General features: G+C 32.8%; 1 protein-coding gene across 2 annotated transcripts; it reads left to right on the top strand.

Moving 5' to 3' along the window:
* Nucleotides 1-27,804, top strand: LOC129809284 (lachesin-like). Of its 2 annotated transcripts, XM_055859119.1 has the most exons (8): nt 660-782; nt 9,768-9,923; nt 10,027-10,155; nt 10,242-10,379; nt 19,745-19,909; nt 20,028-20,165; nt 20,240-20,456; nt 27,260-27,804. In XM_055859119.1, exons 1-7 carry the CDS (start codon nt 725-727, stop codon nt 20,404-20,406), a joined length of 951 nt encoding a protein of 316 aa, XP_055715094.1. In that variant the 5' UTR covers nt 660-724; the 3' UTR covers nt 20,407-20,456; nt 27,260-27,804. The 2 variants fall into 2 exon arrangements, with proteins under 2 accessions (XP_055715092.1, XP_055715094.1); XM_055859117.1 differs by lacking the exon at nt 27,260-27,804 and having other exon boundaries at nt 1-782; nt 20,240-20,829.
* Nucleotides 27,805-27,917: the final 113 nt, after the last annotated feature.

The raw sequence follows: 27,917 nt of genomic DNA, 5'->3' as shown, positions 1-27,917 counted from the left end.
TCCCCTAAAAATGAAAAGAGGGGTGTAATGCTATGAATATTTTTACAGTCATTCCATTGTGTCATGTTTTTTTCTCTGACTATATATAATATACATGAGGTAGATGGTTCAATGAAGAGTTTGAGAGGGAAATTTTATACATATATATGCAGAATCGCATTTTCTTTTATCATTCTTTTGCATCACAAGAGCAAAAGAGATATTTGACTGGTATATATGGTGATGGGGGGTGTATGTTTTTCTTTTTTGTTACTCCAGAATATATATATATTTACGTGTAGCTTTTCTCCGTGGAAAATTGGGGAAGAGCAAAAAGAGCGAAAGGGGAGAGTCGAATGAAAACTTTTATGAGAGACACTTTGCATAAGCGTAAAAGTTTGATTGTTGTAATTGTTGTAGAATGGATTTACATTTGTATAGTCTTCCCAGCAAAAGAATTTTTCATTGCAAATTTTGAGAGCAGAGAAAATACAAGATTTATGCTCTATCGCGAGATATTCAAGTGATGCTAGAGGATTCCCCAAGCTAAAGTGGATTTTGGTTTTTTTTTTCATACACCGCTCTTTTTTTCCAGGTGGCTTGGGTACGAGTGGACACTCAGACAATTCTGTCCATTCATCACAACGTCATCACGCAAAATCCCAGGATTACACTGTCCTACAATGATCATAGATCGTGGTATCTGCAGATAAAGGAGGTGGAAGAGAACGACAGGGGATGGTATATGTGCCAAATCAACACGGATCCAATGCGATCGAGAAAGGGATACTTGCAAGTTGTTGGTGAGTATTTTCCAATTATTTTTTGCATGATTTCCCGAGTGAAATTTTCCTGGTACTTTTGGACAAACAATTGTCCCCGTGATTGTACCATACTCCTTGAAACAGTTGCATATAACATATGGAAAAAGAAGCGGTGGCAATGTGAAGTACCCTTCGCAGAATGCTATAACTTGGAAATTTCATGAAATTCCCTGAGAGAATTTCATTGGATAGTCCAGAGCAAGATGAATAAAAACAAATAACAAAGTAATAAGGTGGCCCAGATCGGAGAGTGGTGATGACGTAGATACTTTTTGGAGGTTATGTCAAAAATCATCTGTTCGTGATACGCGCCAAAATCTCATGAAAATATTTTTCTATAAAATGTTGGGAATATATCAAAATTATTGGTTTAATTGTTAATAATAATGACTATTTTTATCAATTAAACTAATATTTGATGTTGTTTCTGCTTTTCTCATACTTTTTTGTCATAAAATTCTACTGGACAAAAATTATTGCCACGAACCCCGGCAGACCATACATCATATGATCAAATCACAAATGTGTCAGAACATTCAACACTCATATATGTACAGTGCCCGCTTTGTAATCCGGATGAATGGGAGACAATATGACAGATGTCCGCTTCGTAATCCGGATGATTTTTTTTTGAATTTGTTCAACGTCTCGAAAATATAATGCAAGGTTTTTTGTAGAATTAAAATAAAAGTTACAAAGAAGATTAAAAAAACATAATTAGAGAATTCTGTGCTATTATACTTCATTTATTATACAAAAACATCACAGAATAATTAATTTTCATTCCTGAACACACATGCATACATGGCCTCAAAATTATTTTAAATGTAACAGTCGATAACTCGTCCGGATTACGGCGATCCGGATAAGGGCACTGTATGTTCTTTGGAAAAACTTAGAATAAGCATAAAAATCACGTAGAAATCCAAATTTATGTAAAATGTCGAGTTCAGCCATTCTCAATAAAAAGCAAATATTAATTTTCTTTAATTTCGTAAGAATTCCACAATAGTTCTAAGGACTTATAAATCCATTTCCCCATTAAGATTTGCACATTTTTTGTTTTGTTAAATTAGGAAAAAAACACAAAAAATGTTAAAATGAGTTTTCATAGATTTCATTAACAAAATGCTAATTTATTAAGTTAATTTTTTTCAACACTGGCAAGAATTCTATCACACATACCGATATACCTTCCTCTAAAATTGACAAATTTACGTATATAGGGGAAAGACTCATAACTTTGTCTAGTTTCTTATTTTGGACACTTTGAGGATAAAATTGGACACTAAAAATAAATTGATTAAAATGATGGATTTTTATTCCAATACATGATGAATAATGAATTCTATCTAAATATTTGTTCTTTTTGGAAGATTTTACCTTATTGAAGATTTCAAATTATGAGCCTTTACCCTATTAGGTATGAGTTTTTTCAGACAATTTTATTTAACTTTCAAAAGGAATTCAGAAAATAAATTTAAGGTGAAATTTGAATTCTCAACTTATGCTTCTTTCAGTACAATTTTATGACGATTTTGGATCTTAAATTACTTAATTTCTATCAATTATTTTCACTTTTATTTTTTTAGTATTTTGTGTTTTTTTTACCAATTTTCATGCCCCGAGACCTATTAACTAATTATTAGTTTGGCCAACGAAGAGAATTCAATATTCAGAAGTTCTTATTTTTTTCTTACAAGGCAAACTAAAATGCAATATCGATTTGTTATAAGGCATACGGTACAATTTTTGCCTTCAAATCTGAAGCTACATGCCTTTGAATCTAGAATAGACTCTGAAAATATTGCTGTTGAAACATCAAATGAGGTATTATTTACAAGCCTGAGGCCTAATACACTCATTGAAACAATCATTGTACTGAAACAAGCTATCAATTTCTTTTTTTTTTCAATTTTTCTGAAGAATTGCTTTTTCTTTGGAAATAAAATTGTTGGAAAACCCATTTTATCGATATGAAAACTCTAAAATGCGACGTAAAAAGAGAAAGGTTCACAACACCATATATTGGATTGACCAGTAAGGTTAGCCTTGCCTAGAACGCTGTGATTTTTTTCCGTGTAGTCTATAATTTTTCAGAAAATCATAATAAAATTGAAAATTGATTAAAAGTGTACAATTTTGAATGCTTTATGATTTTGTACTTTAATGTTTACACATATTAGCTGAAAAATAAGATTAAATTTTAAAATTTAACAATGGAAAATCGATTAAGGGAAATTATTGAGTTCAATGGCATAATGGACGATATTTTATCCTGGAATTTAGACAATTTTAATACCATACCCAATGTGGTCGTATTGGTAAAAAGGTGTTTTTTTTTAATCAAAATTTATCAAATAATACTCATTTTAAATTTAGGAGCAGTTAATATATTATCATTTATGAATAGAATTAATTAATCTTTGCAAAATTATTTGATCCCTATTTTTCTATTACAAATATTTCACAAATCTGTGTTATCAATACTGTGCCACTCGGGTAAAAGTATCTACGTCACTGGCCGTTCGATTTGGCCCACCTTATGCTAGAAACATCTTGAGTTCACAGGTCTTCCAAACGGATTTACAAATGATTTGAAAACATTCAAAATTTGTAAAGGTTTGCCAGAATTTCGTAAATTTTCAATTGAAAAAACATTTAACAAGAGAATGGCGAGATCTTGTTGAAAGGATGTTAAGATGGATATTATTAAATCTTTCACAAACAGAAAATACAACAAAATACTAGCTTTTATAGAAAAAAAAATAATAAAATTTAAAATCCTCAGAAAGATGAATTTCTCAGTGAAAGTTCTATGTTAATGTGTTTCCTCCTTAATAACAGTGCAAAGCCCTTTCAACAGCTTCATTTACAACACTCCACGCACCATATTTTGAGATTTATCGACTCTCTTCATTCGCCATCGTGTTAATCTCTCCCAAATGATTACTTCCCATGCCCTGACTTTTAATGAAAAAAAAGGAGACACAAGAAAAAAAAATCCCCAACATTGCCTCAATAAATTTTCCAAACCAAATTTTCAACACTCTCTCTATACCCTCAATACAACACAATTTAAAATGTACAGCCAGAATTCCACTTAATTGTTAAAATTAATCACACAACAGTGTCGTTAAGTCCTCAGCTTCAGACGGAGGCGACATGCTCGAAAAGTTTATGCCAAAGAAGGAAAGTCACCAGCTAAAATTGCTAACAAGTTTTGTACGAAAATGTGTCTCTCGGAAGCAATTAAAAGAAAAGAAAAATCCCAACACTCCATTCTATTGAATATGGGAGATGGTAGTACGGAGGAAAATCAGTTCTACTGCCAATAAAATAGTCAATCATAGCAATAAAAGAAGTTTTCCCATTGAGTTTTCTCACATTGAGAAATTGGGATGCTTATTCAAGAAATTTTGCACTGAATATGTGAGCATTTCGCCCGATATATTTAGTGAATTAATTTATATATTAAAGTGAAAGTTTCCTAAACTTCAACGTACTAATTTCGAAAGACATTTCTGCACTTCTACATTGGAAAAACAAACTAAATAGTTAAGTAGTTATGTCAAAGACATATATTGAACTAGCAAACTATCGAACGTGTGGAAGCCCTGTTCCCACTTCCGAACTATTTTGATTTTGCAATAATTTAAATTAATTGAATTCCCAACAATGCACAGCAAAAACTGAGAAATATTCAATATGAGAAAATATGAAACAATTTATCAATTTATGCAAAGACAGGCGGAGAGGTTATCTACACTGGGAAAAAAGACGGTGCGATTAACTTTTTTCCTCGTAACTTTAACGTTTTTTAGGTGTAGAAATATATCATCATTTTTTAATATCAATTTTACATCTTTTTAAGGATAAAAATAACATGAAAAGGGTAACTTTAACCCATAATACACCTAAAAAGCATAATATTTACACCGATTTCGGATCAATAATGCAGGGTAAAATTAACATTTCCGGAATGTTATTTTAACTTTTTCGGATTTCTCTCAGTGTAAAACAATGCAATGGTCGAAACCGTCGAAACCGTAGAATCGGCTATTAACAACAACAAGCCCTACAAATCTCCAGGGCAAAATGATCTTTTCTGTCCCTTCTTCAAAACGCAATTCCCTAATCATCTGCCTTTATTATCTGACAATTCAGGAAGAGTTTCATTCTAATACATATTCCCTCTGTGTGGAGCCACGATGGGGTAGCCTTCATTCTTAAATCAAAAGACAAGGGTCCCTCATCACACAAAACTTACAGACCAATTAGCTTGATCTTATTTTTACTGAAATGTATAGAATTATCATTTATGAGAAAAAAATACTTTAGCAAATCCCCTTACGCAAAACGCAACACGAACGAACGCCTACCTAAGTAGTCGATCTCCTAATACCACTTTGATTGAGTTAACCTATGTTGTTGAAAGTTCTGTGATAGCCAGAGAATTCGTTCCGTGTGCCTTTATTGGCGTTCAGTTATTGTATAGACTTGATAATGGATGTACTCATATTCCTCGCGGTTGAAACCGGAGAAGGCCCAGACCATGTGGTAGCTCAGGTGACTCAGGGGTGTCCGTATAAGGGTATCCTATCACTAGAATCTGGATAAGAATATTCTGATGACTTGATCATCATCAAAAGGAGTACGCATGACAAGATAGATTTATCTTGCATGCTCCACGTCTTAAGTATCATATGGAAGCTTGCCTTACTACAGCTTGACTTACTGCAACAGCGGCCATAAGATCTTTTCCAACTCCGGCAATGGAGACCATCCTAGATATAGTACCTCTACATAACTTCTTCCAGAAATCTACAACCCAACAAAGGCTAGCGATCACTATGATCAAAAACCTTAAACTAGGTAATCTTATAGGGCACATGTAGGGGGAACTGGGGCAGTAGTAATCTGGGGTAGTTGTAAACACTGTGATTTTTTTCATTAATTTTAAGACTCCAGAGGATAAAACCCATAAGCATTCATAGATACCATGGGGATGTATGTCCACAGATAAATTGGTCAATAAAATCCTAATATACTTTACAAATAAAAATCATTTTCCTGAAAATGTTGATATTTCGATTATTTTGATCATTTGGATTTCCACCTGGAAATTAAAAATTGTGTAAAATAATCGAAATGTAGTAATACTAGTTCTTTCCTACATCTTTTAGGATTATATTAATGCATTTACTAGAGAAATTGAGATTCTCATTATTTCAAAAGAATTAATAATTGGTCAGAAAACAGCATTTGGGGTAGATGTAATCAGGCAATTTCAATTTCACAAAATGAGTAGGTAAAAGAGCGGGAAATTGACCTTCATGCGGAATATCTATAATTCATAGATTACGAAAAAATTGGTGGCGCTGTGTTCAATAAAAAGTCACATGATGTCAAAATATGGGGAAAATCCATTGAAAAATGTCTTTGCTATGCATGCTTTTAGTTTTTTTGCTATTTTAATTATTCTTTGTAAAAAGTGTCGTGATTTTTTGAAAAATATACAGTCTTTATATATCTCTTAAGTAATTAAAATAATCGAAAGTGGTGCAAAGTTAATTTCAAGGGTGGGAAAAAAGGTGTTTACTTCCTCCCCAGAAAGTGGTTACTTCTACCCCAGGTATTTTGTGAAAAGAGAAAAATGCACAGGGACACAAATTTTATTTTTATGGAAAACTCAATTGTTTTCCAGCATCCACATTACCCTCGACGAATTGCCTATACCCAAGGGTAAAACATGAGCTAAGAAATATTTTCCAAAAAATCACGGTGTCCTTGGAAAATCACCTCAAATTCGCATGTATCGAAAATGATTACATGTGCCCCAGTCTCCCCTAAATACTAAAACGCCTACAGCATACTCAAGTTGAGGTGGGACTGCATGATCTCAGGATCAAAAGTCGGGCAAAAATTTTGAACAAATTTAAGCTTACAATACTTAATAAACAAGATACATTTCAACATGTCGATGAGTCGAAAAATCATTGGTATATACGGATACTTCATTCCCCCTGAATGCTGACATCTTGGTCTTTGAGGCAGAGGTAGTAGCCATAGTATTCTACGTTGCGGAATGTGGAAGTACGAAGACTCCACCAGTATTAAAATAATCTAATACAACCAAGCGGCTTTGAGAGTTGTAGCTGCCCCCATACGTTCCTCAACACTAGTTCTTGGACGTAGGCAGGAACTAAACAAACTTACTGATCGACACCGGGTGATTCCCACCAGGGTCCCCGGCCATTCTAATGTGGAACAAGACTACGGATACTTATAGGTTAATGCCAAAACACTTTCATTAGTCCAGTGCCTACTTACGGCTATTCTGGAGACAAAGAGAGATCTTAAATCTCAACAAAACATTTGAAAACGTTAGTTGGTCTATTTAAGAGACACTGTGCTCCTGGTTCCCATTTAAAAAGAAAAGGCAATAGCACGGATGAGTGCTACTATCCGGCTTTTGGGACACAGCGGAAGACATCTCAGGACGAATCTGTTTGCCCTATCTTCATCACCAAAACATTTCAATCTGGAGCTTTATTGTCCCTCATTGTGAACGTCAAAATAAAGCTGTTACAATGGGGTTGGATACAGTAGACTGAGGAGTCGTGGTGCCCGGGTATGCTTTGGGACCACCTCAACATAATCAATAATATTGATAATGGCGCTGACACACCTTTTTAATTTAGTTAAATTCAATTAATTGAAATTTTACCTCTTTCAAACTAAAATAAGATATGTTTATCTCTTTCTACCAAATGAAAATTGGATTTTCAATTTAATTTTTAATTTCAGTTTCAAATTTCTATTGACAGAAAGATACAACTATATCTGATGTAAGTTTGAAAGAGTAAGAGGTGATATTTCAATTGATTGAATTTTACTCAATTGAAGAAGTTGCCAGCGTCGTAATAATACCGAATGGCGTTGTATTTGGACTCATAGGAAAGGTCTTGGAATTTCTGACAATCTCTAAGCGATTTCAATCGGTTATGAACCGGTTAATAACCGATAACTAATTTCTGCTCGAACTCCACGGAGAGAACAGTATATATAATCTTTATATAATATTTAGAGCCCAAACGGTTAGAGATAGCGTCTTGGAACCTTCGGGGGACCCCCCATAAGTTGACCCAAGAGAGATTGAATTACTCCAGAGGTGTATTTTAGGAAATATTTTGAGTGATTTATAAGTCGGTTCAAATCGGTTGTGAACCGGTAATGAACCGGTTATTTACCGATAAGTAATTTTCGTTCCAGAATAATTTTTATTACTCTTCAAACTGTGGAATCTATTCAGTGATTTATGAATCGGTTCAAATCGGTTGAGAACCGATAAACGGTAAATGATGCAAAAGTATTTACTTTTACAGCTGAATGTTAAAACGAAGAATAACTTCAGTTGAACCACAGATTAGCGTTAGTCTAGAGTTAAAATTAAGCTAGGTTTAAATGCTGGAATGTGGAATAGTGCTTTGGCGTAAGATGTTTTTCTCATACGGCAACCCCATATTTTGGCTTTTCTGGCATGCCAGAAAATGTCAATTCGTCAATGTTTTCTTTCGATTTCGCAAGATGATTCCACGGATATTTCTCGTTATTTGGTAATCTTGACTTGCTAAAAATTCTCTAAAATAAAATAGAAATCAATATTGGGGATGTGAAATAATGTGCATGTTTTCGGGGTGCAGAAAAGCGCGACTCCCGCGACTCTTGCTTCAGTGGCGATTCCTTGAAGTAACGTATGGTGGATGTTTCTTTTTATTTCAGGCAAAATTGGCTTTTTAAGAAGCTGTAAATAGTGCGGAAGCCTATTTTCTAATTTCTTTTCAGTGCAGATTATATCAATTTGATATCATTTAACAGTATTTTCGGGAAGAATTTACGGATAGATGTGGACAGGTTTATTCCATCTTTAAGCCAAAAATTATACCTCCGAAATCGGAGGTCTAATTTTTGGCTTAAACGTTAACTCTTTCGCGTCTTTAGGGTAATATATGACCCGGGGAAAAAAGTTTCTTTTTGGCTATTAACATTAATTGAAATCTAACTGGAGTCTTGAGAAAATGAGCCAAGAATCTTACATCCTTCTATTATGATGTCGTGCACGAACAGATAGATTTCAATTAATGTAAATACCCAAAAAAAACTTTTTTCCCCGAGTCATGACATTACCCTAAAGACGCGAAAGAGTCAATCCATTATTGTTTAAATTTATTCTATTTCTTGTTCGAACATTAGAAAACGGTGGATCATCCTTGAATTATCTTTATACTTCGATTCAACATTCAGTAGTTAAGGTATAGCATCTAAGTCACGAGTTCGAGTATTTCGCAAAGCCTTGGACGCTTTGCTACCTCTTTTTTTTTATCTAAAACTCGATAATATTAGTCATAAACTATTTTAGGCGATGTTTTGTGTGATTTATAAATCGGTTGCCGATTTAAAAATAAATTATCGATTTATAAATAAAAAAAAATCCTCCAACAGCTACTGAGGAAGACACGAAAAGTGTCGGAAGCTCTGGTGAAATTGTGTGTTTGATTCATAGGATTTGATCAACAGATTCCAACGTTCACCGGAAGGACAGATTATTCTAAAAGACGTAGCTTAGTTCCACTACGGTCGGCAATCCCTAGTAAATCGGTTTTGGTAAACTTAAGAAAATGCCAAGTGGAAAAAACTCCGCGAGATCCTTGAGCTCGTGTACACTACTCTTTTCTTCATTAATTGAAGCAATAAAGAACTTCAATAGTGATAAATGATGCTGCAAAAATATACTTTAGAAAGTTTGGCATCTAAGTTAAGATATCGATGACTTCGCACAGCCTGGTACGCCTTGCCACCCTTCTTTACCACAACTTCTTTAGAATTATGCCACCTTGTGAGCTGTTTTATGTTAAAATTCTGTGTTAATGTGGTTTGAACGCAATGCCTTCTATTTTTCAGTGCCACCAATGATCTTGGAACAGTACACGAGTAATGATATGGTTGTGCGAGAGGGCTCAAATGTTACGTTAAATTGCAAAGCAAAGGGATATCCTGAGCCATACATCATGTGGCGTCGAGAGGATGGCAGCGAAATGTCCATCGGCGGTGAAAATGGTACGATACATTTTTTTCCAGGGGAGGCAAACCCAATCCCTTGTCAATAATCCTTATGCAAAGTTATCTAAAGCGTGCATTTCTTTTACGTTTTAAAAAAAAGTTGCCGTCGTTGATGGAGAAGTGCTGTCGATTGTTAAAGTGAGTCGACTCCATATGGCGGCTTATTTATGTGTAGCTTCAAATGGGGTTCCACCGTCAGTGAGTAAAAAATTGGAACTCCGGGTTCAATGTGAGTGATAAAATATTTCAATTTGAGGCGGATGATGTGGTGATTTTGCATCCAACATATCCATATTTTTTTGTCCTGTCCAACAGTTCCCCCCATGCTCTCGATCCCCAATCAGCTGGAGGGTGCCTATACTGGCCAGGATGTCACTCTGGAGTGTCACACAGAAGCATATCCGGCATCGATAAATTACTGGACGACAGATCGTGGAGATATGATTATATCAGGTAGAAAAGTTAAATTTTTCCCCCATAAAACTTTCTCTACGGGTTTTAAGCTTCCCACATCCACCACATAATAAAAAAAAAATAGACACCATGAATAATTTGTCAATGATAAATTGCCCCAGTGACTTATCGCAACCGAGATGTCGTCTCATATACAACATAATTTCAATGTCCACAGACACCACAATGAATTTCCCTCCTTCTCATCCTCCTCCGCATTTATTCCCTTCTCATATTTTCCATGAATAGACCCCACAATTCCGTCCATTTTGGTAGAGAAACATGGTATTTGCCGAGGACATTGTTTTACTCGGGAAATATTTAGCAAATTCAGCATTTTTATCCCCTCCCCCTCATAGTTTATAAAATTGTTCCTCCCTCCCACCAAAATGCTTTACTAGAAAACTTTTCTATGAGGTCATCTGAAAATTTTAACGTATTTGGTCGGCAAACTGAAATAAAACGTTCAAAGGATCAATTGTCATGGGAAAGTTTGGCAGATTTTCAGAATTTTCAACATAAATAGAGTTAAAAGTTGTGTTTGTATCACAGAACTTTAGACACTTTGTCATGGATTTCAAATGATTGATTTATTGTTGTGGTAATGTGTGTAGGGATATCTTTCTGTAAACAACTTTGAATTGTTAAATTTATTTGGGAATTTCTTTGTGATATTTGTTGCAGCAAATATAACATTACTACCTGAGCAACAGGGTGACTCATTTATTAATGTTATGCTTATGCTATGAATGTGTTAATTTGACAGACAAGTGGTGATTTTTCTCAAAATTAAGTGTCATGTCCATGAAGAATACAGTAGACTCTCTCAAATTCGGGCATATGGGACCGAAACGTCAGCCGAATTAGACAGAAATTCGGGCGACATGTTCAAATAGATATTGAGTTTACACACTGATATATATCGTAAATTGCATGAAAATCCCTCAATAATGCAAAATCACATCAAAAATAAGACAAACCATGCCAAATTTGATCATATTTGATTCATTTGATAATCATAATCAAACTTGAAAAATGACAACAAACTTTTTTCAAATGTAACCGCTGCCCGAATTAAAAAGTAGCCCGATCTTAAAAGAGCCGAATTTGCGAGAGTCTACTGTACCAAGAACAATTTCTGAAAATATTCCAAAAGCTTGCTTCAATCACAGTTGGAGTTTAAAAAATTCGAAGATTGATTTCGAAAATCAAAGACCAGACAGCCCAGTAACGAAAGAGTTTTGGGTTCGAAAAATTTTGACGGTGGCGACCCCCCAATTTCTTCAGAGCGTGGTGGTCACCATCAAAAACTAATTTAATTCTGTGCGGTGGCCACCAATGCGGCGGCGCTACGGTATTTTCCCCACATTCACCACCCAAAGTTCGGTGTTTGTACAGTAGTACAACGTGTAGGACTCTGTATAGTACTTGCCTTATGGAAATTTTAATGACCATGACACAAGACGTTCCTGGAACTTTGTTCCGGATTCGCCTGTCAGATGGCTGATTTTCCTCAGAGTTTTGTGAATTTTCTTATTAGTGAAAAATGATAAATTAGTGTTTTTTCAAGCAATTGACCAGCAGGATTCCAGAGAACAGTACAGGTACGTGATAATTTGATTGTAGTTCTGTAGAGTTTTTCATTTTTTAGGTCTTAAAAACACTGAAATATAAAAATGACGCTTAGTGAGCGTCCTTTGGTTTTTGGGGCTCGCAAGGCAAATATATTTTTTTTTAATATTCTTGAAGAGTGCCAAATTCAAGTTAATAGTGTTGTTTAATAAGTAAAACATATATAGGGGCAGTAGATGAAAAAAAGGTTGCATTAGAAAGTTCTAACCTCACTCTGATTCATTTTCCACCCGGAAGCCTTTTTTTGGGCCCCACATTCAATTTAAGTGTGAGAATTTCCTCAATCTCCGTGGATACGTGTATTATGTTTAGAAAGGATATCTTTGATAGAATTTTTTCTTTATTTTTTTAGAGTAATTTAGGGGAACATGTTTTCATTTCTCAAACACTTTTTGTCCGGAAATGTCTTTCCTAGGGTTTCAGATCGTAATTAAGAATGAAAAATAATTGTATTTCTTCAATCTCTGTGGATCTGCGTGTTAGGTTTCAAAAAAATTCAGCTCAGTCGAATGAGTTACAGGTTTTGACAGTTATTCAAAATGGCGGACAGTAACGTCAAATCAAAATGGTGACCGTGCGATCTTATAGATCTCGTGGATCTTACCCTTAGATGTGAAGACCTTAATTATTGTTTATTATTAAAAATTGTTGATTTTTTAATATTTATCTAAAATTGCAAAGTCACCTGCACCTTATCTCAAATGTAAGCCTTTTTTCTTCATTTTTTTTAAGTAGTAAAATTTTATAAAATAAATGCTAGTGATACAAAATCCATTCACTAACAACTGATTACAAAAAATTTTATCCATTCACTTCCCTCCTTTCATTTTAAGTAGCGAAAAATAGCGAAAAAATGGTACAAATATTAAAAAGAAATAAATTTAAGGTAGTCAGGAAAAATTATTTTCTCTACGCGTAACACGGATGGCCCAATCGCCATTAGGGTTAAAAAGCATTTCTTTGGTAGAGTTTTTTTTTATTTTTAGAGTAATTTAGGGAAAATGTCTGCACTTTTTAAATACTTTCAGTCCGGAAGTAGCGTTCCCGGGGTTCCAGATCCGAATGAAAATGAAATAATTGTATTGCCTCAATTTCTGGATCTGTGTGTTAGGTTAAAAAATGATATAGTTTTCTATTTTCTAAAAGTATTTCACAACTGATTCAAATCTTCGAAACTGGACATTGTTGTTAACAACGTGATTGGAAGATGAAAGAACACCCTGGAACTGGAACTCCACGTACTCAAATATAGTTTAGGTATTTACTTTTAATAAGAAAATATTTTTATATGTGATTTTTAAAACTATTTTGTATCATCATTACAGATAAAACTGGAGCCAGCAGACGATAATCTGTTAAATGACGAGAAGGACGGACACATGTAATTTTGCAAAGGTCTGCTGCTTCAGGTTCGGAGCAATCTTTTCGGAAATATATTTCCTAACACCGTATGTTACCGAAAATGTGCTGAAATAGCTAAATGTTATGAAGAACTAAAGTAACTAAAAATATGTTCTCGGCAGCGATTCGTACATTAATTGCACTGATTTAAATAAATTTTTCAAATGTTCTCCGTTTTGTATGGTATTCGCACTTTTACGATTTGAGTAGCACATTTTGTATTTGGGTATATTGAGATGGCAACCCTAAAACATTAAATTTTTTCGTATTTTAATAATTAATATTTCAAGTGGAACTTTTCACAAGTAATCTATGATGTTGGAGTTAGATTGGACTGATCATATTTAACATAACTTTCGTTTACAGATATTTGTTTTTCTGATTTTATATCTAAATATAAGTAACCTAATTTCCGTCACTTATTGAGATATAGAAATGTCATTTCCTGAACATATTTTCTGTCTTTCCCTGCGTTGTTTTTGCGTTCGTAAATAATTTTATATTATATACAACTTTATAAAACTTAACAAAAAATAGTTTAAAGAGTTGAGAAAAAACATCTTTGATGCAAAACATGTCATTTTAGCGCGATTCGCCATTCTTTTAGAAAATACTAGTAATTACACTTAATATTTTTGGAGATTTGACTAAGATTTTTCACAAATGTGACACATTGCATGGATTAATACAAGAACACTTTTTTTTGATAAAATATTAATCAATAGTTAATTATTATTGAAAGAAAATGTTTTTTGTGCCTAATTATCATCTTATTTTAATTATTAGGATGAATGAAATGCCACTCTTTACTAATCTTTTTAAGAAAATCGGCAAAAAACATTTATGAAAATTTAAAATTAAGGAAAATCTTCAGCACAAACTTTTTAAGATAAAACCGGATTTAAAATGCACACAATTCTCTATCTAATTATGTAATGAAAAATTGAAAAAAACCCAAAAATGCTCAAAATGCCACTAAAATCGCGAAAGTACGATATAATAACATAAGAATTTGTTAAATTTATAATAAAATTAAATAATTATGTATTTTGTAAATTGAAATGCAAATAAATTTAATTTTAGTATATATTTTAGATTTATTATTAAAAATACGGTTAAAACCGGTAAAAAACCGTTGGTCAGTTGAAATTAAAAAAAGGTCGTTATTTTAAAATTCAAAAATTGCGAATTCCCCACAGCATTTTCACCACTCAACCCCGAACAAAGTTCCTGGAACGTCTTGTGTCACGGTCATTAAAATTTCCATAAGGCAAGTACTATACAGAGTACTACTTGTCGTACTACTGTACAAACACCGAATTTGCGTTACTGGGAGAGAGCCACAAAAGTTCCCTGTTTGAACATCGTTCAGCAAACGCATTCGGCACAAGGTTCGGTCCAATGTAAATCCTTACGGGCTGGGAAAAAGCGAACGCGGTTGAAGCATTAGTTCTCTTTGATGGCAACCACTTTCTGAACATTTGGGAGGCCGCCACCGTCGCAGGGAACTCTATCGTTACTGGGTCATTACGTGTATGTGGTGGCTGAAATATTTTTGTTCCAATTTCGAAGTATATCAAGTGTCAATCTTTACTTTTTTTGTAATGAAAAACTAAACAATAGAGCTCTTAATATTTTTATTCTCATATAATTCCTCAGCACAATCACTGACTTTTAACTGATTTTTAACAAATACTTTTAACAGCATATAATATTTCGCAAATGTTCTCAATCTTTTGCGAAAATTAAGTTCGAAAATTTGAATTTTAATTTTTGAAGTCATCAAGAATCCTCGACATTTTGTGCAAATAAAGTTCGTTGATTTCTGTTTTCATTAAAATGTCATTTTTGACAGAACTTTGACGTTTCCATCGACAGCACTGCTTGAAATTTCCAAAAGCATTTTTTTTATACAAAAACTGCTCCCAATGTGTAAAGGCTTTTAAGCAAGACATTGTAGAATAAAACTCCTGCTGTCAATGAGAAGTTTCAGAATATTTTGTCAAATATCGAGAAATTTTTGTAAATCAAGAACGTTTAGCAACCAAATCACCAAAGTACAGAATTTCTGTATTCATAATCGAAATCACGTTCGAAAATCCATTTCGAAATTCAGAGAAATACGTGTGTAATTCACATTCCGTGGGGTAAATCCACTGTGCCATTCACGTGGTTGTTGAAGTTCTTTTCTTCGAATGTTGAAGTGCTTACCTATCATTTGAGACGCACAAAATTTCATTAATATTCGAAAGAGTCAAATTTATTTTCAAATTTTCAGCCTTAACACTCGAACAGGTTGTTAAAAAGTGAAATATATCACTAAAAAATAGGAGGTGACTACACGAAGAAGGGATAGGAATATTATGAACTGGTTAATTTGATTTCCGATAAAAAAGTGAAAATTGACAGATATTGACAGAAGATTGACACAAAAACACCCCGATACAGTAGACTCTCTCAAATTCGGGTATTTGGGACTGAAATGTCAACCGAATTAGAGAGAAATTCGGGAAATTCGGGCAGCAAATTGTTTGAAATGCAACGATTTTTTGTCCATCTGCATACTCATAATGAGTTTACATGCTCATTTCATTGCTATCATAAATTTCATGAAAACCTCTTAATAATGCAAAATCACATCAAAGCTAAGACAAATCATGGCAAATTTGAGCATATTTGTTTCATTTGATAATCATAATCGAACTTGAAAAATGTCAATAAACCTTTTTCGAATTTAACTGCCGCCCGAATTAAGAAGTAGTCCGATCTTAAAAGAGCCGAATTAGCGAGAGTCTACTGTACTTCGAAAAACTCCAAAAAAGAAAGCACTGCACAGTGCATTTGTCATGCTTCTCTGCCATATTAACATGAAATCATCAACGCCTGTCACTGACGAAGCAGTTGCTTTTCACGATTTTCTTATTGCATTACCACCTTTAATGCATAATCATCCTTGGTTTTTCCCAATTCAACACTCGCATTTGCAAAGATTTCTGCCATCCGACTATTATTGAATGAAGCGCCTTGACCTTTCAACAATTATTCCACGCGAAGAACTTTATAGTACAAACTATTCTAATGTCTAACAATTTTTTTCCCTCAATCTTTTATTTTAATTAAGCAAAATATTTCTCCACCTAGCACTTGTATACATTTTAGACGACTTCTTTCTCAACGTGTTAAAAGACGCCGCTAAGGCGGTGAATCTTTTAAACTTCGGCTACAATTGTGTGAGTGTTACTTATCCCTTGGAGTGCTGCCGCTTGCCCTTATGAAGCATTGAAAATCAAAGAGGCATCCATTTACATTTTTTGCATAAAGCTTATTGAGAAGATTTAAAAGTTCTTCTCTGTAAAATATGATATTTAACGTTGTATATAAATTTTGAAATTTCTAATAGAGGCAATATGTTATATTGTGTTTAACTTTTATTGGACTTAAGGGGAAAAGTTAGTTTAAGTTAGGGGAATGTGTGGCAGATTCTTGGAGGAGCAGTTTATTTTTTTTTTTTGCATTTATTTTATTTTTGTAACTAATGAGATAAATTTGTCTGAATTTTATTTCATTTTAATTTTTACACATAGGGGAACTGGGACACTACCGACCATATGTAGCACCGAACACTGATTTATATTTCTGAACTACTCAGACTATGACGACCTATTTTTCAGTATCTATGAATTCATATTATTATTATTACTAATCGTATCGAGATGTTGTATTACAAAATAATAATTTTTACAATGTCAATTCTCCTATTAGAAGAACTTGCTAAGTCCATTGTATAGCGCCCAGGAGCGCATTCCGTAGTGTGGATGCTTCTTCCATGCTCCCGGAGTTGTTGGGCGAAGGAGGTGCATTATGATACGTTATTATTACATATGAAAATTGTCTAAATCAGACATTCAGATCTTTGCACCATCAGCATAATTTTTTGTAAGATTTGTGCTGACTTACCGATTTCGCTTTTCGGTCTAGAAGATTTGTATTTCCATCCAGTATAGTACATTAACATTTACCACTGGAATTGTCCTTAGGAAATTAATTATATTACGAATGCTATACTTTATAAGTGCGAATTGACATTTAAATCTGCCGATTTTGAATTTGAATTTTTGAATTTGAATTTGAATTTTATTCATGCCCAAAAATACAGAGTACTTACATAGGACTATACTATAAATGTTGTCTTAATATAAATTGAGTTTGTATCTAATTCGGAAAAATAGTAGCGGAGGAGAAATCGAGAAAAAAAATTTCTTCTCTAAAATCGTGCCGATCTGCCGTTTTATGCTAATGAACATGCCGATCTGTCATTTTCTGGCCGAATTGTGCCGATCTGTTGATATCTTAGCAAAATAATGCCGATCAGTGGATTTTTAGCTCCAGTTCGGCACAATTTTTCCAATCATTGTACTCTGAGAGCCACTTATTCACCCCTTGTATTTTTCCAATACCTATATCCAGCATACATCCATACCATAGTCTTTTAAAGCTGGTTTTACAACCGTCTCTGATAGATCAATTTTTCTCATCTTTGTAAACTTCTTTGTAATGACTTTTTGTTCCCCTATCTGGAAAAATTGCATTCACTTGCAGTTTCATTCCCATAATTGATAGTGAAAAACCTAACCTCAAAAAACTGTGTGAAGTAATTCGTTCACCGCCTTCATAATCGCATTTTGGCAGTTTACTAGTGAAACCGTTCAGTCAAGCTGTCAACTGAATCATTCACCGGCTTTTTACTTACATAATCCATTCCCAGGAGATGAATAAGTATGGCTAGCGAGTGAACCGTGAGTGGTAGATCGTTAGATCGCACCGATCAATCTCCAAGATCGTGCTGATCGCATAGTCTTGAGGATCGCGCTAATCGGCACGCAAAGTAAACCATGAGTGGCAGATCTGTTTACCCGCTGCGAAACTGAGAATTTAGAGAATTCAGAAACCCCTGTCAGTAAAAATAGGAATGAGTCACACCTTAAGATACACCCTATACCGGAAATCTACACAGTAAAAAATTGTGTGAGAAATAAGGTTGTGTATGGGAAAAGTTGTATATTGTCACAATCATTTTGGGTATAAATTGTAAAATTACTATCATATTTGTAGTACGTTACTAACATAATGCTAGTAAAATTAAGTTTGTGTAATGAAATTTGTGTATGGGAAAATTTGTGTGAGAACTGTCAAAATTTCATTGTTTACTATTGCAATTTTTCTAAGATTTTAGTAATTTTTCGCATTTCTAACTGTCTAATTGTTTTCTAGAATCATTCATTGGATTCTTAAAATATGCCTCAGTAGTAAAAAATGAGGAATAATTATGTAATAACAAAAAACAGAGGAAGCATCATGTAAATTAGAAAAATTGACGATGCAACTCTTCGCCATTTGCTTAAGAGAAGTAAGCAAGTTCATGGCGCAGCCAGAAAACGCGAGATCATCAACGCTTAGGTTATGGGTTCAAGTCTCAGAGCCTCTCTTCATGTTTTTTCTTTTTCTTGCTCTTTTTTTCTTTTTCTCTTAGTTTAATACAGAGACTTTTCACAGATAATACACATAAACCGAACAAAATTGCTCTACAATCAAAATTATAGACAGGAAGCCATTTTGTAAAATCGACAATACACAACATTGCCAATACACAAATCTCAGAAGTATAATGCTCGTGCAAAAATTGCCAACCATAATGGTTGTAAATTTTTTTACTGTGTAGATAAAAAAATCTCAAGTTAGATACAGTTCATAAACTTAAAATAACTTCAGCTGCATGAAATTACCCTATCCTCCCCTTTTAAAATTTGATTCTGTTTATCAACCTTTTGTGTAAAATCCACTGCAAGGACTAATTTGAAATTCAAGTTTGGAACAAGCCCAACCTCTCCTACACCATTTCCAGCAACTATTTCCGAAATTTTCTTCTCGCCACCAAGTATTTTGGCTATGCTATTTGAGCAATACGAGAAATTCTTCATACTCTGCATCCTATAAATTTTGCATGGAATGATGTTCGTGTACGGTCAGTTATATTAGCAATAAAGTTATTTTATTTTAATTTTTAATGAACAATTACGCTCTTTTTTTTTGTCATAGAACTTTCTTAATAGCTCAAAAACCTATGAATAATGTAGTGATACAGCATTGGTAAATAGAAAAGTAAACACGAAGGACGCGAAGAGCTTTTTCCGGGGACAGAAAGGGAAATAACTTTGACGCAGTTTTCAGTTGACCTCATCGCGAGAGATGTTGCTGTTGTTTTTTTGCAAAATGCAATTGTCACATTGGAGAGTGTCTTATTAGTATTAAATTAAAATTAATCATTAATGTAGACACTTCACGCGCAGGAGATAAATTCGAGACGCTGTCCATCAGCAATGGCTACAGCAAGTACATGAAGCTGAAGATACGAAATGTTGGACCCAAGGACTTTGGTTCATATCGATGCGTAGCCAAGAATTCTCTCGGGGAAACAGATGGTCTTATAAAGCTCGATGGTAATTTTATGTTGTACATAAAGTTTCTTGTTTTACAATTGGTTGCAATTTGAATTTAAAATCAATAAACTTGAAAATTTATTCTTGTATTTTTTTTTATTGTTTATTTCGCATTCAGAAATTCCCGCACCGACAACGCCAATGACAACGGAAGTGTACCACTTGAATCGGTCAAGGGTGAAGAATCGGAAGAAGTACCTGTCGAGCTTCGTCACCGTTGGAGACTACGGCGTTGAAGAATGGAAAGATAACAATGGTATAAATAATTGCGCTCTTTTTTTATATTGCAATGCTCTAACTTTCATCTATTTTCTCACGCCCGGGAATTAGATTACAATGGAGACTTCTCATTGCCATCGCGAGGGCCACCACCCATTCGACATCCACCTGGTGCATATCATAACAATTCCCATCCACCCTTCATAGCACCATCAACTTCAGCTCTCGTGATACTCGCAATCATCCTCATTATCATGACTCCAATGATTATGAGATGAGAACATTCCTTCCCGCCCGAAGGGACAACACATTTTGCCACACTTCTCCAGTAAGTTCATCACATTTCTTACATCGTTGCGTTTTCACAGATAAAAAAAGCAACAACAAGAAAAAAAGAAACGATATAAAAAAGAAGAAAATAATAACGTTAAACTCATTGAGTCATTTTCACGCACAGTTTATTTGATAAACAACAGAGACATCTTAAAAAGACAAATCCTATGAATATTGAATGAATTGTGCTATAGAACTTTAAAAAAAAAGTGAATCTTCTCCGTTCTTCACAATAAACCAAAAACACAGTCATTTCTTTCTGCGGTGCTAAAGTGTAATTAATATTGATCATTAATACCTAAACGTATAGTTAAGATATTACCAAGCGTATTCAGTTTTCGAGAGTTTATTCTATTAAAAAAATGCGATTCTACCTTTGGTTTTATCTTTTAACTCCTTTAAAATGAAATATCGTACAATCGTTCTAGATATAAAACATAGATAAAACATTATGTTACAGGGGTTGCAGGTGAAAGGCAAGGATATCTTCATTAAAAATAACTCATTTTTGTCTCATACTTTCGAAATACTACATCAATATTAAATAAAAATCTCCAAAAGGTTAAGAAAAGTTCTACAAAAATTGGTTAAATCCACAATAAGCAAAAAAAGATACGTGAAACACGAATGAAACTGTCAACTACAGTGCCTACTTTTCTATTCGGAAGTTACAGTAGAGCCCCGCTATAGGCCATAGCTCTATAGTCTACAATTTATCGTCCGTTGATTTCAAAACACTGATTTTAAGTTAGGTAATGTTCTTTAGTACGCGACACGCAATGTTGTCATATTTATTTTAATATTTTTGTCAAACTTTATTGAGTACACTAGACTCTCGCTAATTCGGCTCTTTAAGGATCGGGCTACTTTTTAATACGGGCAGCAGTTACATTTGAAAAACGTTTGTTGTCATTTTTCTAGTTTGGTTATTATTATCAAATGAAGCAAATATGCAAAAATGGGATAAATTAAGCTAATTCAAAACCTACTCCCAATTGAAATTTTTCGCTACTCCAGATGGAAACGTCAGTGTTTTCGTGATAAATACAGCACTAAATTACTATATTTACATTTTTTTTATACCACAGTTTCCTTATTTAGTTAATTTTGCTCCAAATAAAGCGAAAATCCATTCATATTCACAAATTTTAATTTGTTAATTTCTCAGAAAAATTAAAAGTGTACCTTTTCACCATCGAATTTTTCATCGATCGACATGTTTTCCAATGAAAAACACAATGAGGTGACTGTTGTTTATTCGTTTTGTTTAACATTTATATCATATTTCTGGATAGTTTTAGTTAAATTAAGTGCTAATATTTATTGTTAACGGTACGTGAAGTTTTCAAATGGAATAATTACCTATTTCGTGAACAAAAAGGGTTTTTCTGAAGTGTCTGCAAATGCTTCAATAGGAAACCCCGGAAATATGATTTTTTGGAGAGATTTTTTTATTGTTTTAAATGGGAAAGGAGAAAAGGCCAGGAATAAGAACAAATTCTGCACTCACGAGAAACTCAACAAGGTTTTAGAAGCCTTTCGTCGCGGTTTCACTTACATTGTTTGTCTCCAATTAGAAACTTTCCCTTGTCTCCATTTGGAATAATATGTTTCCAATAGCAGCATTTTACGCTCGCGTATTTTTCTTGTATTTAAGAGGTTTTCAAATTATATCTAAAGAATTTTCATTAAACAATAACATTCTAGAAGAGTCAAGGAGCAAATTTATGCAATTCTCTTCAGAAAAAATATGAACTTATGTGTTAAATCTTCTGTCAAAATTAAAGCGTCTGGAAATGGTTTTGAATTAGGACATTTATCCTATGCCGTGGCTTGTCTTAGTCATGATGTGATTTCACATTATTAAGGAGTTCTAAATAAATTTACCATAAATATAAGTATGTAAACTTAGTATTAGTATTCAAATGAATAAAAAAAATCGTTGTATTTCAAACGGTTTGCCGCCCGAATTTCTCTCTAATTCGGGTGACATATCGGTCCCAAATGCCCGAATTTGAGATGGTTTACTGTATTTTTGATAAGTGTGATCCATAATAAAGAGAGCAGGACAAGTATCACAATCGCAAAGAAAGTGGAAGCCGTCGAACAATTTCAATACTAAAAGTCGCTGATAATTTTAGAAAATGACATGGACTATAGTGCGACCCAAGTGTCAAACATACAACAAAAATGCGCAGCTAGTGACATCTGTCAGAAAAATATTGAATAATTTGGTACAATCTTGTCGTGGACACGCTTTGGGAGAGACAAGGGCAAAATTAATCAGCAAATAAAATTATTCATTGCGTATATTTTGTAGAAAATTGGTTGTATAAGGGTCATATTCAATATTCCATTTAAAGCTAATATTTCTTTCAAAGCTAATTATAACAGCTCATTTTCTAATTCAATCAGTGGCTGATTCTGCCCGGTCTCCCCTACTATGCTCCTTTTTTTTAAACAATTCGGTAGTTTTTTCGCTAAAATCTTCGTTTCAAAGTTTATCCTTTAAAGAGTATTTACTCTTACTAAATTCATAAATCCATCAGATACTTTAATGCTTGCATATTCTGATTAGGTAGGGATTTAAAATAATCAAAGATTTAACTAATCACACAGCGCGATCAAACTATTATATATTTTATGGAATTAAATATTTCATTGCAAGTTTATAATGTTTGAACACATTTTATATAAAAAAAAATATTTCAATATTTTAAACCTCTTCAGTGTTCTCAGCAAAAAATAAATAAAATTTTGTTTGAAAAAAAATCGATAAATTAAAAATAAAAAAAGGTTAGATGCATTAAACATGTCAATTGTTGCAGATATTCTTTTTTTGTCAAATCTACGGTAAGTTGCAAATTTAATGTTTATAAGGTAAAAATAGCAACTGATTTTTTTGACACTTTCTTTGAACACAAATTAAAGGAATGGAACTTGCGACAGATACCAGACATTTTAATTAAAATTATGATACATAGGAAATGACAGCAAACATCAAGCTAAGTTTAAGATTAGAAAAAATAGAAAATTGCAACATTTTGAAGATAAGGTCTACAGTAGAATCGCACATTTTATTTCACAGAATAAAATCTCGAGAACTGAATGCGCCTTAAGAGTCCTATTGAGAAGAATATATGAGACATTTATCGAGAGGTAATTTGGTTAAAGTAATAATTTTTGTACTAAGCTCCTAAAATGCATTATTTTTAACTACTGTCAATTGATATGAATGATAGCAACTTGTATAAATTTGTGATTACCATTCTAAACAAGAGATAATCCATGTAGCTTCTTCTAGAATCGACATTGTTATAAGAATAACCTTGCTCTCCCCAAAAATTTTGATTTTAATAATCTCCCAGAGCAAATTCGTTAAGTTGATGGATGAATTTAACAGACTGTTATTTGAAAAGAAAAAAACGTCATAAAAATAATGGAATAACTTCAGAGGAATGCTATAGCAATTTTTCTTCCGGTAATAAACGAAAATGAAAGTTATAGTTGTACTAGAGATATCATTGACTCCTTATACATAAAGAGAAAGAAAAAAAACATTTAAAGGCTTTGTAAATTGTAAATAATAAATGAGGTATATATTTAGGGGTGTTTTTTCATTGCTGATTGAACTAATTCAGTTTTTTTTATTTACTTTTTTTTAATAAAAACCTTTTTTGACGTTCCAAAATACATTTATCGCCAATTACTATGATAGACCCGTTTATTTTAGGATTAAGACTTATTTTAAGAGGCTGCGTAAATTAAAAAAATTGGGTTACTTAATTTTTTTGAGGTTATGTTTGATTATTTATAAAAAAAAATCAGAGTAAATATTTTAAAGTTTGCAATAAGGGAACCAAAATCGGAAAAATGCACCTTTCTTCGTCATATTGCAGATAAAAATCTCATAAATATGGAGAATTTTTATTGTTTTGTTATTCTCTGAATTTTTGAGGTTAGGTTAATCAAGTTTGGTCAATTTATATTAAAATTAAGCTAACTACTTTTCTTTCAAATGGTTTAGAAGGTGCTCTACACAAAAATTAGATTATTATTTATTTTTTAAGTTATTAGGGTGAAAGGAACACCTATTCACACTTTAAGAACTCATGTCAGGACCTATTGACACCCTACTCTGTACAATTTGCAATATGAAATTTGAACACTTATCCTTATTGAAAATCGTAGATTTGGAAAAAACACCATATTACTTCCATTTTATTAGATATATTAAATAAATTTCAAAATTTTGACTAAAGTGTCAATAGGGATTCTCTGTCGAAGAGGTGTTCATTCGAACCTACGCATTAAAATTAAAATGTCAATTCAAAGCTAAAATTGGCCCTGCTATTACTAATACTTCAAGAGTATTTCGCAAGTAAGCTCATAATAGTAAAATTTAAAAAAATCTAATTACACCTAATTAAATATTTTTGCAATTTTGAATTTCGACGGCTCAGAATACAAGTCGAATAAGTCAATTTAAAAAAAAAATTGTTTGTTCGCTTTTTAGGTACTCCTTGGCACCCATCACCTTCCCTGTAAATATTATATCCGAAAGTTTATTATTCCAAAAGTTGCAGTCTTTTCTGAAAAAAAGGAAAATTAAACAGATTTTTCGTTTTTGTTAAGAGTCAAACAACTCTGTCGTATTACGTTCGGTTACGCTATTTTTTGCTTGTAAAAAGAATCTCGGCTGAATGTACAAAATAAATTTTTATATGTAAGAAAACGTGGTCAGAAAACATTTAAAATGAAAAAAAATGATCAGCAAGTAAGACAATAAAAAAGAAATAAAAAGAAAATTACGAGCTAAAAAAAATTGGCAAGGAAATAGTTAAAATTGGTTATTATAATTTTAAATTTTCTTCATACATTCATTCGAAAACTACCAAATAAAAAATCGACTTTAAATTAAAAAATATCGCACAAGAACTCTTGATAATTTTCAAAATTTTAAGTAATTTTCATAAGAATTTTCTGAAAATTTGAAGAGCAAAAAAAAGTTCTACGTTGTTTGTTCGTTTTCAGGTAATATGGGTGCAAAAGGAAAACCCAAATAGTTCGGTTTTAATTTTTAATTGACTAATTTCACTATATTTTACAATCCTGTTTAATGTAATATTTTTACTGATCTATTTTTCTTTTTTAGCTGCTAATTTATTATTTTTCACTTTCAATTTTATATTACCTCCTTTACTAAGTTTTTAGCACTCAATTATAATTATTTTTTACTAACAATTTTTAGTTTTTTTACCACCCATTTTTTATCTTTTAGTATCGCTCTCTAAAATTTTCTATAATTTATTACAGTAGAACCCAGCTATAGGCTATCGCTCTGTAATCCACAATTTATCGACCGTTGATTTCAAAACACTGATTTTAAGTTAGGTTATGTTTTTTAGTACGCGACTTGCAATGTTGTCATAATTATTTTAATATTTTTAGCAAACTTTATTGAGTAGTTGTGATAATTGTGATCCATAATGAAGAGAGCGACAACAAGTACCACAATCACAAAGAAAGTGGAAGCCGTCGAGCAATTTCAATACTAAAAGTCGTTGATAATTTTAAAAAAAATGACATGGACTATAGTGCGACCCAAGTGTCAAATCTGGAACCAAATATGGACTATAGCGAGGCACTACTGTACTGACCCTTATTAATTTTTTTATTTACTGACCAAAGTGTTTATTTTTGCTAATCGCTTTCAATATTTAACTGTTCATTCTGATTTTTCACTGATTGCTTTTGATAAAATATTGTTTTTTTTAATGTTTTATTATCTTATTTGTTTACTGGTCATTTGTAATTTTTTTACTGCTCGTTTGTACAGTGACTTGACTTTTTAATTAAAGAATCATTTTATAAATACAGGAGAGTCCCTCAAATTTGAACATTTGGAGGGTATAGATGACATTTCTTACTCCTTAAATTTGAACAATATTTTCAAAAACGTAACGGAATTCATGTAAAACTCACTTTTCCTAAATTAAGGAAAATAACTTTAGTGAATTTTATTGATTTTATCAATTGATTTTTTTTTGAATAAGTGGAATTTATTGATGAAATTAATATAATACGACAATATTGAGGAAACACTAGAGAAAAATAGTTTTAATTCAGAGTCTATGCAAAATTTCTTTTACATGACCTTATATTTTACACGATAAACGATAAACGGCGAGCAAAAAAACTAAGAGAAATTAATCGTAGTTTTTTTTTGCTCTCCGTTTATCGCATTTTCGTTTTATTTCTTCAATTTTCTTATATTATTTTCACCTAGTGCCACCGAGTATGAGATAATGTAATACGGGGTGATCAAGAATTTGCGTAAGAATTGCAATGAAAATACGTAAATTAACGAAATACGGTGAGCATTTTACTGTCAATGTGATTCTGCCCTTAATCTATATAAATCGATCTTGTTGACTTGGTCAGTAGCGAGTTGTTCGTTTCTTATTCTGAGCCATCGATTTTTTATATTTAAAAAATGTAATATTGTTTCAAGGTTTTAACTAATTCAAGAAGGAAAATAAGTACTCTGCCCTCTAACGGCAAACACAGGAGAAATAAATCTTATCGGTAATTAGTTACTTAACTGAAATTTAACAGGGTATATTATGAGTCAATTCATAGATATTTTATTTATTATTTTGTTTTTTTTTTGTTATAAAACTTGTATTCTTTTGTACAGTACGTGAAAATATTTAGTTCTTTATTTTCTCCTTTTTACATGTATTATTGTAAATCCTTTTTTTTATTTTTAAGTTTTCTTCTTTGATTTCCTTTCAGACTTCTTTTCTTTGTTTTATCTTAAAAGTCAAGCTGCGCATTTTGTTGCTGATGGAAAAGAGCTTCAGTTGAAAATATAAAATGGTAAGTTAATACCTTTTAAATCCTCAACGTTGGCTTTTTTTAAAGACAAAACCTATGAAAGAGAACAATGATCATAATTCAAATAATCTTCACTTAAAAGTGAAAGAGTCCCCATTCTCTTCATTGTTCGTGTGGATGAATCAACTTCTCTTATGCTTTTTGGCTCCAATTTTACTTTCCCGGGAAAGCCGTTGAAGAAATAATCCGAAAAAGAGGTAGAATATCAACACTAGCATTAAACTGTGAGAGCCCAGAAAAGCTGGGGTAGAGGTATAACAGGGAAAATATTGCAATTTGATATTATTATCACGTGTTGTAATGAGCGAGAGAAGAAAAGTATAAGTCTGAAGTTGATTCTGCCGCACTTAGCAAAATCACATTTTCGTGAGCTTACTACTGATTGATGATGGTAATAAGGAGACAAAAGATTACTGTCTGCCCAATAAAAATGAGCAATCATTCTAAAGGTATTACCACACCAAACTCCTTTTACAATTCACTAAACGACGAGATTGGTGTTTGATGGCGGAAGGAAGTGCACACGGGAGGTGGAATAAAAGGAAAAAAAAAGATT

The sequence above is a fragment of the Phlebotomus papatasi genome, unplaced genomic scaffold, assembly GCF_024763615.1.
Source record: "Phlebotomus papatasi isolate M1 unplaced genomic scaffold, Ppap_2.1 HiC_scaffold_56, whole genome shotgun sequence".
NCBI classification, from domain to species: domain Eukaryota; kingdom Metazoa; phylum Arthropoda; class Insecta; order Diptera; family Psychodidae; genus Phlebotomus; species Phlebotomus papatasi.
The sequence above is the reverse complement of the archived record's forward strand: the minus strand, read 5'-3'. Positions and strand labels throughout refer to the sequence as shown.